Consider the following 17,296-nt stretch of genomic DNA (forward strand, 5'->3'; position numbering starts at 1 on the left):
TTCGAAGGAAACGTTCTCGTACATAACAATTTATTATAGTATCGAGGACAGTCTCGACAGCCCCTGATACTCTTGAATCTGCAATCAATGTAGTAAGTTTCAAAATTGACTCCGATCTGGAATTAATTTCGTTCAGCACCGACAATACAACCTTGCGCATCAGTGTCTGAAGGGGCTCGGAAAATGAATTGGGGTCGTCGCCGATTGGGTCATAAGTGTTTGCGGAATGACGGCGCACTGGAGGGTCCCCTTTCAGCTGAAGAGATCTATTAGGGAATTGACCGTTGTAATGCTATGATATACGTGCCGATGACTCTAAGAGGTTGGTAATACTTGTGATGAGAGTGGTGATCCCATCTATGGGGGACCTTGCGTTCTGTAAAGACGTGCGAACGCTTCGTTCCCATGATGAAAGTATTTGAGGCAGCTCTCTAGCAACATAATATGTTAGCGGCAGTTGCACGAGAACCACGGTTCACAGTGAGTGTTTAGCTGATCCACTGACTCGGAGAAGCTATTAGAGATTGTCCGTGCCCCACGAATCCCGTAACGTGCATGCAGATGTTCATGCAATGCTTGGTGCAGCACAGAAAGCAATCTTCGTGTTGATAACAGGATTTGAGGCGCATCAGGTGCGCAAAGAATATGATCGACCGACTTCTGCCTCAATCGAGATGAATGATACGCGTTCGACAAAAGAAACATTCTCGTACATAACAGTGTTTTATAGCATTCAGGATAGGTTCGATGGCCTCTGCTACCCTCGAAGCTTCCATCAACGCAGTAAGTCTCATAATTGAATCTGATTTAGAATTAATTTCATCTGGCATTGATAGCACAACCTTGCATATCAGTGTTGGGAATTGTTTGGAGAATGAACCGGCGTCGTTGTCGATCGGTTTGTAAATGATTGAAGAATGTCGGCGCTCTAGAGAAGCCCCTTTCAGCTGGTGAAGAGATCAATTGAGCAATCAACCACTACATTGGCAGGATATACGTGCCGACGATTCTAAGAGGTTGGCGACACTTATCATCAGAGTGATCATCCCATCCACATGCGAAGATGTCTCAACGCCCCGTTCCCATGTGAGAAGTATCTGAGGCAACTCCCTGGAAACATAGTATGGTGTAGGAGTTGCACAAGAACTGCAGGCCATGATAAATGTGAAACCAATTCACTGACCTGGAGAAACTGCTCGAGATCGTCCGTGCTCCTTGAGACCCATGACATGCATGCAAATGCTCGTGAAGAGCCTGGCGTAACATAGAAAGCAATTCCCGTGTTGATGAAAGGATCCGAGGTGCATCAGGGGAACAAAAAATGTGATCGGCCGACTTCTGACTCGATCAAAATCAGTGACGAGACAGACTAGACGAAGGAAAGGAATCTCGTACATAACATATTTTTATAGCGTTCAGGACAGACTCGACGGCCCTCGAAATCCTTGAATCTTCAATCAACGCAGTAAATTGCGAAATCGATTCTGATCCGGAATCGATTTCATTCAGCACCGATAGCACAACCTTGTGTATCAGTATGGGAAGGGGCTTGGAAAATGAACTGGGGTTGTCTCCAATTGGGTCATAGGTAATTGAAGGTTCTTGGTTCACTGGAGGATTCCCCTGCAGCTAGTGAAAAAATCTATTGGGCAATTGGCCGTCACAGCGGCAGAATATACATACTGATGATTCTAGGAGGGTGGTGATGCTTGTTATTCGGATTGCCATCCCTTCCACACGGGACGTTGTGCTCAGCGGAGACGTTTGAACACGCTGCCGCCATGACAGAAAGATCCGAGGCAGCTTTCTGGCAACGCAGTATATTAGTAGCAGTTACACAAGAATTACGCAGTGAACGTTTGGCTGATTCACTGACTCGGAGAAATTACTCGAGATTATCCGTGCTCCTTGAATCCCATAGCAGGCATGAAGGTGCTCATGTAGTGCCTGGTGCAGCGTAGAAAGCAATCTCCGTGTGGATGAAAGGATTTGAAGTGCACCAGGCGCGCAAAAGATGTGATCGGCCAACTTCTGGCTCAATCGGGATTAGTCATGATGCATGTTTGACAAAGGAAACATCCTCGTACATAACAATCCTTTATAGCATTCAGGACAGACTTAGCGGCTCCTGTTACCCTTGAATCTCCAATCAATGGGGTAAGTTTCAAAATCGACTCTGATTTAGAAGCAATTTCATTTGGCATCGATAGAACAACTTCGCGTATCAGTGTTGGAAGTTGCTTGGAGAATGAACGGGGGTCGCTGCCGATTGGATCATAGGCAGTTGAAGATTGTTGGCCCGGAGGATCCCCTTTCAGCTGTGAAAAAATCAATTGGGACATTGGCCACTACCTTTGACAGGATATACGTGCCGACGATTCTAAAAGGTCGGTGACACTTGTCATCAGAGTGATCATCCTATCCACACGCGACGCTGTGACATGCGAAGATGTCTCAATGCTCCATTCCCGTGATAGAAATATCCGAGGCAGCTCACTAGAAACAGAGCATATTAGCAGCAGTTGGGCAGGAACTGCGGTTCACAACAAATGTTTAGCTGATTAACTGACTCGGGGAATCTGCTCGAGATGTTCCGTGCTCCCTGAATCCCACGACAGGCATGCAGATGCTCGTGTAGTGCTCGGTGCAGTGTAGAAAGCAATCCCCGCGTGGATGAAAGGATTTGAGGCGCGTCCGGTGCACAAAAAATGTGATCAGCCAGCTCCTGGCTCAGTCGTATTTAATGACGATGCACATCCGACAAAGGAAATGTTCTCGTACATAGCAGTTTTTCATAGCATCCAGGACAGACTCAACGGTCCCTGCTATCTTTGAATCTCCAATCAACGTAATAAGTTTCAAGATCGACTCCGAGCTAGTATCGATTTCGTTCCGCACTGATTGTATAACCTTGTGTATTAGTTTTGGAAGGGGCTGGGAAAATAAACCGGGGTCATTGCCGATTGGGTCATAAGAATTTCGATTAGGATCCCCTCTCAGCTGGTGAAAAGATTAGACGATTGACCGCCGCAGTTGGCAGGATATACGTGCCGAAGACTGTAAGAGGTTGGTGATACTGCTAGTCAGAGTGGATATCCCTTCCACACTGGACACTGCATTTTGTGAAGATGTCTGAACAACCTGTCCCCATGACATAAACACCTTAGGCAACTCTCTAGAAACATAATATCAAGAACTGCAGTTTACAGCAAATGCTTTAGCTAGTTCACTGACTCAAAGAAACTACTCGAAATTATCCGTGCTCCTTGAACCCCATGACACGCGTGCAGGTGTTCGTGCAGTGCCTGGTGGAGCGCGGTAAGCAATCCTCGCGTAGACGAAAGGATTTGAGGTGCATCAGGCGCGCCAAAAATGTGATCGACCGACTTCTAGCTCAATCGAGATTAGTGTTGATGCACATTCGATGATGAGAATATTCTCGTACATAACACTTTTTTATAGCATTCAGGACAGACTCGACGGCCCCTGATACCCTTGGATCTCCAGTCAATGTGGTAAGTTTGAGAATCGACTCCGATCCAGTATCGATTTCTGTCCGCACTGATAGTACAACTTGGCGTAATAGTATTGGGAGGGGCTTGGAAAATGAACTGAGGTCATCGCCGATCGGATCATAGGTAATTGAAGAATATGGGTTCATTGGACGATCCCCTCCCAGCTGGTGAAGAGATTAGGTGATTGACCATTGCATTGGCAGGATATACGTGCTGATGATTTTACAAGGTTGGTAACGCTGGTTGTCAGAGAAATCATCCCATCCACACTGGTAGCTGAACGTTTCGAGGATGTCGGAAGGCTCCGCTTCCATGCTTGAAATACTTGAAGCAACTTCCTAGCAATATTACAAGCTGTTGGGTAAGACGTGTGGATATTCAACTGATCCACTGACACTGAGAAACTACTTGGGATCACCCGTGCCCCTCGAACCCCATAGCATGCATGTAGATGCTCATGTAGTGCTTGGTGTAGCGTAAAAAGCAATCCCCGCGTGGATGAAGCGATTTGAGGTGCATCAGGTGTGGAGGAAATGTCGCTGATCGACTTCTGGCTCAATTCGGGTTAGTGGAAACGTACATTTGACAAGGGAGCTCGCACCCAGCGGTCTTGTATAGTATTCAAGACAGACTCAACAGCCTCTGTTAACTTTGAATCTGCCACTAATGCAGTAAATTTCATAATGGTCTTCGATCTAGATTTAATTTCAGCCGCAATATGAGAATACGTCAAACGCCTAATGGGTTTTCGGCGGTCCGACCCAATATTTGGATGGTTAAGAAATCCCCTCTGATACTGGGCCCCGAACCCCAGCACCAACATTTCCTGAATAGTGGAAACAAAGAACCAACAGTTTTCCTACGCGAGGCTCGCAGATCAGAACATGATGAAACAAGGTCAGACTCTGGGGCTCACATTCCTTAGATTGTATGCGGGAGACTCTTTCGCAATAGCATCCAGAATCCGCACAACTGCGGTTAAGGGGGCTGGGATCAGGAAATTCATGATGGCCTCCTCACCAGATTCCGTGTTTGTGTAATCTAAAAGGTGTTCACGTTGCCCAGAGAGGGCAGCCTGTTCGATACCGTGCTTCAGTTGCAGTACAGGCAGTGCAGACCTCACCACTTACGGTGTCGACCGCAGCTGACCTACCCCGGTCCCGCGTTGCGAATGTCAGTAATGGGACGGTGTGGTCTCGTCGACGATCTAGGCGGAGGTAAAAGTCCCTCTCGTCCGCCCTCCGAACAATGTGAAGGATAAGAAATCGATGTGGCACTCCCTCCAGATCACCATAACGCTCAACCGATACAATCTTAGCATCATCTACATGATTACTCTTGAGCAAGCTTGCGCAGAGTTCTTGGACGGAATAAGTCCTATACGGCCGAGGACAGTCCAAATGTTTAGAGTAAAATGAACCTGCCGACGCAAAAGCTGTTGTGTTAGTGATGTGACTCGAATGGGAATGAGTGGGCGATGTAATGATGGATGAGACATCAGAAAAAGTGGCGGTTGTCCGGGAAAGCCACCTGCTCATTCGGCCGTGAAACGACGGCGCCATCACAGAAGATGCGTCGTCAGACGCAGCGGGCCCGAGTGAAGGCTCGGTGCCTTCATCAAGCTATTAAAGCTAAGTCAATTAAAGACCGAACACTGCACATTAACCTTACGTCGTAAAGGAAATCGTCTACCGAGTCCTGTCCAAGCGACAGAGGTCTGATGGTAACATCGCTATCCGTGTCACTGATGTACTCTTCATCCGGTGCGCGCTGACCAGGCGCTGGTAACGTGGATATCAATTTCAGAACGAACGCCTGAACATGAGGATCGGAAGTGCCATGAACGTCACTCACGGTCAACGCCACCAATGAGATCCCCATTATGGTGCCCGGGAGTGTCCATATCCGAATGTATATCGATGTCACACGGTCAATCCCTCGCTTGAACGTGGCAGTAGAGGCAGAAAGGGGTGAAGCACTAGCGCACAGCAGTAATCGTTCTAAAGATCTGGGATTCTCTTGAAAATTTGAAATGAATTGTTATCGTTGGGGTTCTCGGTGAAACGCGACGGGACTGATGGGGCGCTAGGAGGTGACGGAAATGTACGAGGACAGGTGCTAAGATTGTGTAAGGCTGGTTGGTAGAGAGGAAGAGCCGCGCATGCGTAATGAATTGCGCCTGCAACATGTTTGTTGCAAACTTGGCAATGGGTTGTTGAACTCTATTTAAATTTTGTTGATGCGTGGCAGTGCGGTTATCTCGGAACATGGGCCTCGGTTCTACGACCCCGACGACACCAATCACCTATACGACACTACACACCAGTAACCCACTTTGTATTGACGATCCCCTCATGTACTCTCCGGTGCACCCAAACGGGATAGCCGCCCTGCCACGTGATAACGAGGGCCGCGGGGTAATAAAACAGATCCACCACCGCCTCGGTTCTACGACTCATTTCTTGGCGTCCAACGTCACGAGGGACAATCCTATTGTCGCTTAAAACCCTATAGAGGAGACCGAAAGCCATGGGAAATTCGTCTGTCAGGGTTGGTCAGGACATCTGGGGTGGTTTGAGGGTGGGAAGGTGGTGTTGGCGAAGAGAGGGGTCGGAATGAAATTAAGAGGGTTTACGATGTTGATGTCGTCGTACGTTGCTCGTGAAGATTGACATGACAAGGCCTGCCTGGGCCGGTCTGTTCGTGGGAGTGCGGCTTGATCGAGGATCCTTTGCGCGTTGCAAGATTCTCTTCTGTGTCCAATATATGCTTGGCGTCTCGCTGCTTTTCCTTAGAGACTTCACTTTCGTGTTGGTCTTTATGACTGACGCGCACTCATGTATCCTAGCGTAACACGCTAGCTAGGTAATTAGGTTGTTGCATTTAGTTCAACAACGTTTGATACTGAGCGTAAATTCGCTACCTTTCTATCTAATACGGCATGCAACCCCACACGTGACACTGCCAGTGTAGGACTGCTGTGGGATCCTTGGCGTGTAAGCCAGTGCAGGGTATTCTCTGACAATACCATACACGGTCTGCACACGTGTGACACAGTGGGACTGGACCGATCGGATGTGGAGTTCCGCTGGCCGGGAGGCTCTAAACATGGCCTTCATGACGCAATCTCGTTCAATGATATACGCCTAGCTGCGAATTTGCAAGCTGGACAATTATATACACGATCAGTAGTAGTGCATATTCGGTCAAAACTCTTCTGGCTGTATGAATGCTCCATTAACAATTCGTCCAAGATGAGTAGAGGTATAGGACGTTCCTTGAGCGTGGCGTGTTAGCGTGGGTACTTCGGGCTGCTAGAAGAACTCACCCTTCCTCCGGAGACTCGTTAGCTGGCGGATGAACGGCAGAGGACTAATATCAAAGGGGCAGACCAATCTCATTTCCACAGTACGCCCCTTGGGTAGGACAAAACCATCACTTTGCGTTTCTACTTCGTTCCTCCCGTCATGACTGATGTTGATTCCCAGAAAATTGCAAAGTTCGAGATACGTTTCGAAGTCGTTGATGTATAACTGGCCTGAGAATATATTGAGCTGCGAGACTGTGAGCCTCTCCGGGTAAGTCCACGTCGTTGGTAGGGATGGAATTGTGTAAAATTTGAGATCATCAAAGGATCTCATCGACTGACTCGTTCTTGGAGAGTACACGTGCAACCTGATGTTGCAGCTGTGGCGGATTTCCGGGAGCAACTCGTTCACCTCAAAAGGACTGCTCACCACGAGCTCCGGTCCGTGAATACTAGATAGTATCCAGTTCACGGGCCGAAGAAACTCGATGCCTTTCCGTGCATTCGAACCCTTGATTGTGGTGATGAAGTCGTTGGTTGCAAGAAGGTTGCGTGACCACTTGGTGTCTTGCTGATACCGAGGAAGGATTGTGACTGAAGAAAAGAGAGAGATGAAAGCACGAGAAAATGGTGGGATTTGACCATCGCGCACGAATGATACGACATCAGGATGGAGGCGATGGCGGGCAGGCCGTAAAGATGGTGGTGACTCGACCTCCGGCTCACGCCTAGGCTCGTGGGTTACTTCGCGTTCCTGCTCTTCTGCCATTTTCACCAGCCAACTCTCCGTAGAGGATGAGAAATTCTCACTCCTCTGCTTGATCTCACGACAATCGGCTGCAGGATGAGACAATTCCTGTTCCAGTGGCCTGGAGGACGATGGTGCCCCATACATTTCCTCGAGAGACTTCAACTCAGGCCTCAACCAATATTTTTCTAACACTGAGGTGCGGGGGATGAAGGATGTCCAAAACTCTTCCCATTTTGCTAACACTAAGGTGCGAGGGATGGAGGATGTCCAAAATTCTTCCCATGCGCATTGCCTATTGATGTAATGAATGCCTTGCTCTCTCCAGTCACAACTATAACGCCGTAGGCCGGCACATGTCTCCCTGATGGACCAGGAAAGAACGTCGTACACACCGATTCGTTCTCCATGGATCTTTTTCGAGAACTTGCGGATTTTGTGATCCACATCAGGAGGGGCGAGAAAAAGGACAGATTGTCCCTTACCCAACCTGCGCATTCGCATACATCCTGAAGACATGCCTGCTGATTCGATCATATCCTCATAGTAATGGGAAGGCTCACCTTGGGCTAGCCTATCCTTTGTCACTTTCGGACCTAATGTAACTGCGGCACGATAATCGGCGGGAAATTTCAAGTCGGTGCCTCTTGTGTGAGAATCGTCCAGGTACACGAGACAACGATCAAGCTGGTGTCTGTACGACGAAGAGATGAATGGTTCCGTTGCCCCATCACGCCTGATAACGAAGAGTTCGTCATCTTCGGAGAAGAAGATCGCAGCATCTATATCTACTGCCAAGACTTGCGAAAGCCATATCGATGCCAATTCCTTATTGGAGAATTCCAACATCTGGGCACCCACATCCAACAAAACTCGGATTTGGGGTGTTTCCCTGACGACGACGTCCAGAAACTCGCTACTGGCCACGCTTTGGTAGTGATCGTTCTCAGGCTGCAGCATCAAATTCAACACCTTAGCATTTGTACCCAATTGCGCAGGGATGTCATCCTGTTGAATAGAAGTGGGGAGAAGATAGCGGTTGTCATTGGTGCCACTGAAACCCGTCGTTACGTGTTGCCTTCGTTCGGCGATGTCCCAACCGGATGTGGAAAGTTTTTGAGGAAATGTCTTGGCTTCCTTCGGAAAAACCACCTGACAGAGGAAGAAGTTAATCGTCGATGGGTTCCTTTCGAAAGCTGGATAGAGATGCTGAGTCTTTTGTTCGCGGTCATCCGGGTTGAAACTACTGTAATTGCGGAGAAAGTCTGGCACCAAGCAATTGTCCTTAATCCACTTGCGATATTCCGCTACAGGGTCTTCAACTTCGCTGATATGCTTGAAGCACATATCAAGCTGATCGTAAGACAATCCGCCATAGTAGTAGCTGAGGTATGTGAGCGAGATGCAGACGTCCGGGTGACTGAACTCTGCTCTCGGTGCAGGCACATCCTTTGCACGATAGGGCACGGCGAGAAGTGACCGCGTTAGGTTAAGCCCATAGTCTACTCGCCACCTACGTCCACTTAGAACGTACATAAGTATCCCATGCGCAAAAAGGCCTTTCAGCAGGAGCAGAATGCTCCATAGATGGTTGTCACTGCGACAGTGGTTTCGCAATTCAGGAAGTGTTCCAGGGTCCCTTTGGGCGATGAAAGCCTCTGCTTCTCGTCGTGCCCCTCCATGAAATAGCCTGAACGGAGGTAGATCAGGAGACTCCCCTTGCATTATTCCTTGTAAAAGAGATTTCAAAATTTGGACGCCGGCTTCATGTCTGAGAATGCGAAGTCGAGGGAAGTATCCGTCTCGTTGCTCGAGCTCGAGACCCCCTTGAGAAGCCAGCTGATTAAGAAGCCCGCCCCTACTACGCAGGATGGAAAACACATGCTGCACCGTAGTCCATCTGACAGGCTGAGGACCTAGGGGCTGCTGAGTGCCAACTGCGTACACAAGTTGACACTTGACCGCCAGAATCTCGTCACTCTCGTCCAAAATGTCCCTAACGTTTGCGTCCAGCCATCGCTGTAGCTCCAGCATTGCATTTGGAGTCGGAGTTCCCTTGCGCCTAGCCGATGAGAGCTGTCGTTCAATGCCCGTGAGTTTGAACGATAGGACGTGTTCAGGCTGCATAACCAGTATGCCACCAACATTCATGCACTGATGGTAGATCGTTTGAAAAGCATCCGGCTTCACTGCGATAGCACGGGAAAACGGCATGCAATATATTCGCCGATTCGCTAAGCCGCTCAAGCGTTGAACCAGTGACTGGAATGTTTGATTTGCTAAGGGCTTTGGCACGATGATTCTCACTAGTTTTTGTCCATCTGCTAGAGATACGGCAATAAGCGGAACAATGACGGACGATTTTCCCTCCCCCATATTGAGTTGAAGGATGGTATTGCCTTGTGAGCGAGGAAACATCATGTTACACGCAACATCAACTTGAAGAGGGCGCGCAAGAAAGTTGGAGTCAATCTGAGAATCTCGGAGAGTCAATCCCATCGTCCATGCTGACGAACGACACGCTCACCTGGACGAGCAGCCAGTCGTCAGAAATGTCATGCAGATCAGGATAACTCGAACATTCCTTCAGAAATTCGTCGGTTTTGGGTCCTAATCTTACCAATCTCTCCGATCGCTGCCAAAGCAGTATGGACTGGGCGAGGCAAACGAGGACATTCTTCCATTCGGGGGATATGTTTACTGTTGAACGGGATGAGAATGATAGGTGGTGCAGTAAAGAACGAGTGGTGCTTTTCGGCCATAGTCCTGCAACCCGCATAACCTCCTGTACTCGCTCGGACTGAGGGTCTGGATTGAGTACCCGTCGGATTTGCCCTAACACATGAGAGAGATGAGATCGGTACATCTGGTGATCACGATAAAGCTCTTCTTGGAGGGATTCCACCCGCTCCGGGCTGATTTGTATGTCGTGCAATGCATTGCGGCTAGCCTCGAGATCAGCACCGTATTTCTGGGATATCCGGTCGTGGGATGAGCGGAGAGTTGAAATGAGAGGTTTGAGGCTATCATTATGTTCCAAAGACGGTTTGATGGTCAGCCATCCTTTCATTTTCAGAGGGGAAGGTGGACGCGCAAGCATCGGAGGTTGTCGGAGAAAGACGTCACTGTATGATACATTAGACAGATCCACTTCTGCAAGTTGCAAGGAAGTCCGGAAGGAATATATTGGTAGAACCGGAGCATCTGAAGTCAAAGTTCGGTGTTTGTCCAATACCGTCTGGATTGCTCGAATGTGCTGGAGTAAATCCCGGTTTCTAAACCAGGACTCAAACCACCTAGTTACCTCAGTCATGGCGTCAGAGATGTTGATCAGCCACACATCGCCATCCGGCAGACTTGGTAATGTTGGCGCTCCTGTAGGTTCATGATCCCATTGAGCGATTAATTTTTTGACAAGAAAAGAAACTTGAGAAGATGCTCGGCGACTCAATTTGCCTGGACGGATCGGTGCCGTAATGATGTCATAGAGTTGGGGTGCATTTGGTTTGTAGCCCATGTGCAAATCGTATTCAGGCCACAACGGTGGGTCAATGGAACGGAACTCGGGGAAGCATGTGAATGCAAGTAGAGCAGGGACCAAGTTCTCGAGTGAAGGATTAGAGTAGCCCAGTGCCGAAAGACTAAACAACAGTTTGAAACGAGTATGGTTTCCCCAACCCTCCGTTCGACAGGCATTGTACAAAGGAATCCATTTGTGTGGCATGCTCAGGGACAGCCATTCCTTGCTAAATCCCAAACGCACATCCGACAAGTGATTGGGGGAAGAGCCTCTAATGTCCTCCGTCCACGATTCCATGTGAGACAAAAGGGCATTGGGGGTCTTTAGCCGAAGAGGACAATGGTACACCAGGCTAGAGGCATTCGATGCGGCACGAATACGAGTAGTATTGAGTCCTGTGTCAGCGTCCCTAGATTCGTATATCACGTCTTCACCCCGCAGGCCCCGTGGAAGATCAGGGCCGTACCAGACTGCATTGCGACATCTAGCACGGGAAAGCAGGTGTAATTTTCTCCAATCAGTTTCCAATTTTCCAAAACGTATGGAAGGGTCAAAGACACGCATTTCATCAACCCATTTGAAAATAGACCAGGCCTCATCCCAAAAGGCACCGTGTTGGACAAGCGGACTAAGTGCGTTATTCCAAACGGCCCCTCCAATACCATCCTCCCAAAGCCGTTCTAAATGCCGCCTCCGTTCCCGTTCCCGTTCCCGTCCCCGTTCCCATACCCGACGCCGTTTATCGGCCCACTCATCGGGCGGTTCATCGGGCGGTTCCCGAATCCTTGATGGCGTTAACGCCGATAGCCGACGCAGAAGCTGCCGCTCCCAGTCACCAAGACTTTGGAACGATTTGCAACGTGCTGATCCAAGGATTTGGATCGCTTCCTCGACTCCTGGCAACGACGTAAGAGGATCAGGCAAGCAGTAACTAGTAACGGCATGAAGAAGTGACTGGAATAATGTGCTGAACAAGCTCCCATCTCCAACCAGACGACCCAGTAAGACATCAACGTCATAATCACAATATTTGACGTGCAACGATCCCGAATTATTAATCGTTACCGTGACGTGGTCTCCGTCACTTGCGATAGACACATCCCCCGTCGGGATTATGACGCGCCTCGAATAATTAAGCTCCACGCCAGGAGCGAGATCCCCGCTGCGGCGCAAAACCAACTGACTGTGGAGGCCTAGCATTGTGCCTGTTGATTGATTACTACTATCTACTTCGAAACCCGGAAAGTTTAATGAATGCAGCCTTCCGCCTTTCAGGGTGAAGGAGAGCTGGAGCCGGGGAATATCGATGCGCAATTCTTGCATCGACGACCTTGCCATTGTGATAAGAATGTTACTTTCAGGTTCAAGTAGACGAAGGATAGCATGAATCATCTCGGCCGTGCGGCTTTGACAGTCAACTAGCCTGACAGAGGTCCCTTTATCCATGACCCATGTGGAGCATGCAGTACGACGGAGGTGCCAGTTCGATTGGGAGGATGTCCAAGGTGTCTTCTTAGGCCGCAGCTCAATCTGACAAGTAGATAACTCCATCCAATGAAAATATTCCTTCACTAGGATAGATGGCAGATCCCCTTCAAAGATTTCACGTGGTAACAATTCCAAGATCCGACAGCTTTTCCCATCAAGCGCAAGGGATCTGCTTCGTACAATGAGCCTTCCATCTCGCCACCCAAAGTGAATTGTCTATTCAATGGTGAGAATTAGTCAAACCCGTTTCCTTCATCTTTCTCGACGAACCTCATCAGTATCCTTGGTTTCGAGCTGAGACTCGTAGAACATGTGAGCCTTGCTAACATAGTCCATGTCTTCCATATCCGATGAAACAACTTCCGGGCTTCTCTGCAGATGAACCGTTAATCGGCGGGTCTTACTTGGGTAGAGAATAGTCCCGTACTGCACCAAAGAGTTCTTTGTATATCGAATGCCCACGGATGTCAGATGGCAACCAACCAGGTGGTTTTCCATCAATGAGCAAAGCGCCACTTAATACGTTGAAATGAACGTTTTGTGTCCTTTGACCATCTACGGCAGTGGTCAACCAACAGTCGTTAGGTCTTGGTCGCCTTGTCCAGCTACACGTTGGATCGATACCATTCCAAACAGCTGATATTGCCTCGTTAATACCTAATATAGTCCCCCTTCCTGGATGCGAGTAACAAGAAGTTCTTCCATCCTGCAGGACAGGCGCTTGTCTCGGAGAAGCAACTGGTGCAAATGAGGGTCTGCCTTAGTAAGGGTTTCTTGGGGAGAGTGGCTACAAAGGATGATAGCACATTCAATGAATATGGCAACGTCTTCCGGAGTTCGAAGGAGTTCGCCAGCATGGCACGCATCGACATCAAATGAGCTCCTACAAACCGCAGCTATTTGACATATTGCTCGCCGAGATCTCCCCCGTTCAGTTTCGGTTTCAGCGTGTGATTGAAGTGCCAGAAGTTCGTGCAACCAGCGCAAAGTGGTGTCTCGTATCTTCTGGAGTAGTTTGTACGTTCTATTGGTGATTGGCTGTGCCACAGCCGAGACCAGCAGTCGAGAAGCTAGTGTAGTGATAGTCAGTGCTGTAATACCCTGGCGCCAGTTCCCCTCTATATCCGCCCCCAGCTGTTCAAGGACGTCCAACAACATGTTACCGAATGGTACCTCTTGTAAAACCTGGTGACATTCCCAAATACCATCACCGGAAAGGCATCCGACTTGGCACACAGCCTGAGAGATGAGGTCATACACCTCCTCACACTGAAAACTTAAATTTCCGGAGGGAATCTCTCGGGCAATATTGCACCATTGCAACCGGGCTCCAGCGCGCAACGAACCGAAGGCGACGAAACTGCGTAGGCTAAGCGAAGAGGGACATTTATGTTGACTCGCAAGAACTTCGTTCGAAGTGTGGGATGTTCCCAACGCAAAGCGTTCTAAGGAAGCATATGGAGACCTTTTTGGTATCCGCATGAATGTTCTGTCGCTCAGATCGCAGTAACCAGATGGAGGATATATCCATCTGCGATGTTTGTTGTCCCACAGCCGACAGGAAGATGTATACGTGCGAGAGACACCGCCTTCCTTGTCTGGGATTTCCACCTCCGGTGCTAACGATATTCGTTGTTGAGAATTTGGGACGCGACGTTCTTCACCAAAGGGGGACTTCCGTAAGCCTGAGCGGATATACGATTCCCCCGTGGTAAATGTCCTTCCTTCCTTCGACGCACAGATGTCACGGAGAAGCCAATAAGTCGTCTCCCTCCAAGTCTTGAAACCCCTAGGAACTGCCCGTTCAAACACAATGATTTTGGCTCGCACTGGTTCTTGCGGTAGAGGCCATTCGCGAATAACTGTCCTCAGGGCTCTTGCAGACCATTTGAAATAACATTCTTCGCAAGACTCCGGGTCGTGCCTGGACCTCATACGATCCACAGTGTGAGAGCCTAAAGATCCAGTTTAGTGTCTAATCATGAGAACGTTTGTCTTCTTCGAGGTCGTACCTGCTCGTTTCATTATTTCCCAATATTCAGTACCTGCTCGTTCTTTTATTTTCTTATTTTCAAGTTTCAGCAAATGAAGCTCGCGAAGTTTTTGACTCGTCATCGCTTGCTGCTCTATGGTGCGCTTAAGATCCTGGAGCGACGGGGACGAATCGAAAAATCTGACTGCGAAGGTTTCCGCATCAACAACTTCTGAGAAGACCGACCGAGGGTCACTGCCAGCTTCGTGATACCGCTTGCGCAGGTACGCCTGGATCCTCGAGATGCGTTCCAACGGCTCGGCTTTCGAAAGCAGGAGGCCCTCATATAGAGTCAGTGGAACCTCAGGCGAATAATCCTTCAAGAGGGGACAGATAGTCGCTGCCAAAATGTCGAGTGCCATCCACAACTCAAAAAGCGTGAGGAGCATAATGGACTGTTCCGCTGGTGCCCCTTTGTACAAATCCCCGGCCTCGTCGGCGTATGTCGTCATGTAATGAGAAATTAAGTCGCAAGCACTTTCGCAGTTGTGGTCGGAGATTTGCCGAGATACCCATTCGTCAATGTGATTTTTTACGCAACGCTCAAAATCCCAAAGCGCAACAAATCCATTGGCTTTTACTGCTGCCGAAAAAACCCCGGGTTCGTCGTCAAAGAGATTATTGAATAATCGTGGATGATGTGATTGGAATGCAGCATTAGGATCGGCGGGAATCCCCGGGACGAGAGCAGCACTGATGTAAGACCTGCAATTTTTCAAGTTGAGGCTAGTGTCCCCAATAACATCTAGCTCGTTTGGTGCCCACTTGGCTGCCCGCACGTGTGCATCCTGAATGCTCTTCCATCGATCTTGGAGCAGTTCTTCAGTATCAAGCGCAACCTCGTGGGCAAGTGTGACCAGAGACGGAGCTGCCCATGATCGGATTTTAAAGAGTCGGCGGCTGAGTTTGGCACGCATGCAATAGAGGATATGTCCCGGTAAGCGGTTCTCAACACCGCTCCGCAGAATCTCGGCCAGAAAGAGTATCATAAAAGACTTGTATTCGTTCATGTTCGAAGTGCCTCGGTGAATCGTAGTTTGCAAGGCAACACGGACAACGAGCCAGAGGGAGCTGCGCCTCCATGGGACAATATCATCCGCATGCTGCAAAACATCGTCCGATGTCCTCTTCTGGATGCGAGGAATGTCGGCAGGCTCTCCTAGTCCACGGAGTATCCCGGTCAGCAATTCAGTGATGTACTTCGGATGGGTTGTGCGCCTATCCGTGGAACCCCATCGCCATCGGGGCGCGAATGCGAATGTGCCGTTCTCACGTTCCCATGGATCGCTGTCCATTGTGTCTTCATCCAGCGGTGGATCGCCGTCCATAGTGCCCTCTTCCCGCAGCTGATCGCCATTCATTGTGTCCTCATCTTGCAAATAATCGTGATCTACTATGTCCTCGTCCAGCAGTTGATCACCGCCCACCATGCCCTCATCCTCACGTTGGCCACCGTACATCTGGGTTAGGAATGCGGCCAATTCTTCTAGAAAATCCGGATCCTGCATAACATTGTTTCGAAGGGCAATTGCAGGTCCAGGAAAGGAGCGGATAAGCTTCCCTGTGCAGCGCATCACGGCTGTATTCATCGGTGATGCTTCGAAAATTTCGAAAATTGTTTCCTCCTCACCACAACGGATGATCACACCCGCGTTTTGAGCATGGACAAAAATGGCGATTGTATCTGCATCCAGAGATATTACTCCCACTGTTCGGCTCCAGCTTGTATCTAGTGACATTACCTCCAGTGTTCCTTCTTTTGATGCATTCGCTGATTCCAACCTCGGGGTCAATGTTGATTCGTCGCAATGTACCCACCATTTTCAATAATGAATCCCACAATGCTTGGTGCTCAGGCGCAGCATGCTGCTGTCTGTAAAGCTTCATGCTCTTGCGAATAGTTGACAAAAGAAAATCTATGCGCTCCGGACTCTCATCCGCCTCTTGGGGCAACTTGGGAGGCATGAACACATGGTTGATGACGAAGTCTAGAAGATCATCCCCCATTGCGGGCCCTGAAGCGCAATAATGGAGAAACCTTTGTATTGAGACGTCGCAATGAAGGGGGAAGGGATATCGAATGTCGTGAGTCGAAAATCAGTCGATCGGAATGCACCTCTCTAGTTTTCATCCTACATCAATATTGTCCTCGTGCCCGAGAGAATGCTCTTTGACACACCGGTGAAAACTTTGAATCACGGTTTCCTGCTAACCGTGCCAATGTCAGCCTAAGCCTGAGTATGGTGTAGATCAGCTCGGTGAAGAGAGCTCGAGGCGTGTGTGTAGCTTGGCCAGTATCGGGTCACGAGTGTAGTGCCTGATGGTTCTGTGGGATTCCATAGCATTCATTTGGCCTTGAGGACAGCAGAACCGGATAGTTGAATGCGGGAGTTCCATTTTTGGAGACTAGCTTATGATGTGTTTATGTGTACACTTGAACGAACGCTGGAAGCATGTGTGGCAGTGCGAACAGGCAACAAAGCGGCATCCTGCGTTTCGTCCCAGTCACCAATCCCACCCATATCAGTGGACGATACCAAGACTCCTAACCCTCTCAACGACCCATCAAATTCTACCCAACGGCGGCCTTAATCAAAGAGCATCGAAGACAGTTCCTGTCCTTTGCTTCTATCTCTACTGCGGCGTTCAGATAGGAAAGGGGTTCTTCATGTTACGACGCCGCTAC

The 17,296-nt window shown here is 49.1% G+C and overlaps 4 protein-coding genes across 4 annotated transcripts; all 4 read right to left on the minus strand.

Moving 5' to 3' along the window:
* Positions 1–1,022: 1,022 nt before the first annotated feature.
* EI90DRAFT_3083093 (uncharacterized protein) lies at positions 1,023–1,975 on the minus strand. Its single transcript, XM_039062049.1, has 4 exons — positions 1,877–1,975; positions 1,684–1,807; positions 1,396–1,629; positions 1,023–1,338 (listed from the first exon to the last, which is right to left on the minus strand). Exons 2-4 carry the CDS (start codon positions 1,726–1,728, stop codon positions 1,069–1,071), a joined length of 549 nt encoding a protein of 182 aa, XP_038909789.1. The 5' UTR covers positions 1,729–1,807; positions 1,877–1,975; the 3' UTR covers positions 1,023–1,068.
* Positions 1,531–3,035, minus strand: EI90DRAFT_2700435 (uncharacterized protein). Its single transcript, XM_039053485.1, has 7 exons — positions 2,782–3,035; positions 2,571–2,725; positions 2,373–2,496; positions 2,088–2,318; positions 1,877–2,031; positions 1,684–1,803; positions 1,531–1,629 (listed from the first exon to the last, which is right to left on the minus strand). Exons 1-6 carry the CDS (start codon positions 2,794–2,796, stop codon positions 1,752–1,754), a joined length of 732 nt encoding a protein of 243 aa, XP_038909790.1. The 5' UTR covers positions 2,797–3,035; the 3' UTR covers positions 1,531–1,629; positions 1,684–1,751.
* Positions 3,036–6,597: 3,562 nt separating this feature from the next.
* Positions 6,598–7,346, minus strand: EI90DRAFT_3083100 (uncharacterized protein). Its single transcript, XM_039062050.1, is given in 3 exon segments — positions 6,598–6,634; positions 6,650–6,792; positions 6,844–7,346. The coding sequence occupies 2 exon segments, from the start codon at positions 7,154–7,156 to the stop codon at positions 6,722–6,724; spliced, it is 384 nt and encodes a 127-aa protein (XP_038909791.1). The 5' UTR covers positions 7,157–7,346; the 3' UTR covers positions 6,598–6,634; positions 6,650–6,721.
* Positions 7,347–7,815: 469 nt separating this feature from the next.
* EI90DRAFT_3083112 (uncharacterized protein) lies at positions 7,816–16,603 on the minus strand (the record flags this gene model as incomplete). Its single annotated transcript, XM_039062051.1, has 8 exons — positions 16,353–16,603; positions 14,624–16,294; positions 13,269–14,533; positions 13,006–13,224; positions 12,849–12,950; positions 10,098–12,794; positions 8,363–10,042; positions 7,816–8,091 (listed from the first exon to the last, which is right to left on the minus strand). Exons 1-8 carry the CDS (start codon positions 16,573–16,575, stop codon positions 7,816–7,818), a joined length of 8,133 nt encoding a protein of 2,710 aa, XP_038909792.1. The 5' UTR covers positions 16,576–16,603.
* Positions 16,604–17,296: the final 693 nt, after the last annotated feature.

This window comes from Cantharellus anzutake, assembly GCF_015039405.1.
Source record: "Cantharellus anzutake strain C23 chromosome Unknown EI90scaffold_97, whole genome shotgun sequence".
NCBI classification, from domain to species: Eukaryota; Fungi; Basidiomycota; class Agaricomycetes; order Cantharellales; family Hydnaceae; genus Cantharellus; species Cantharellus anzutake.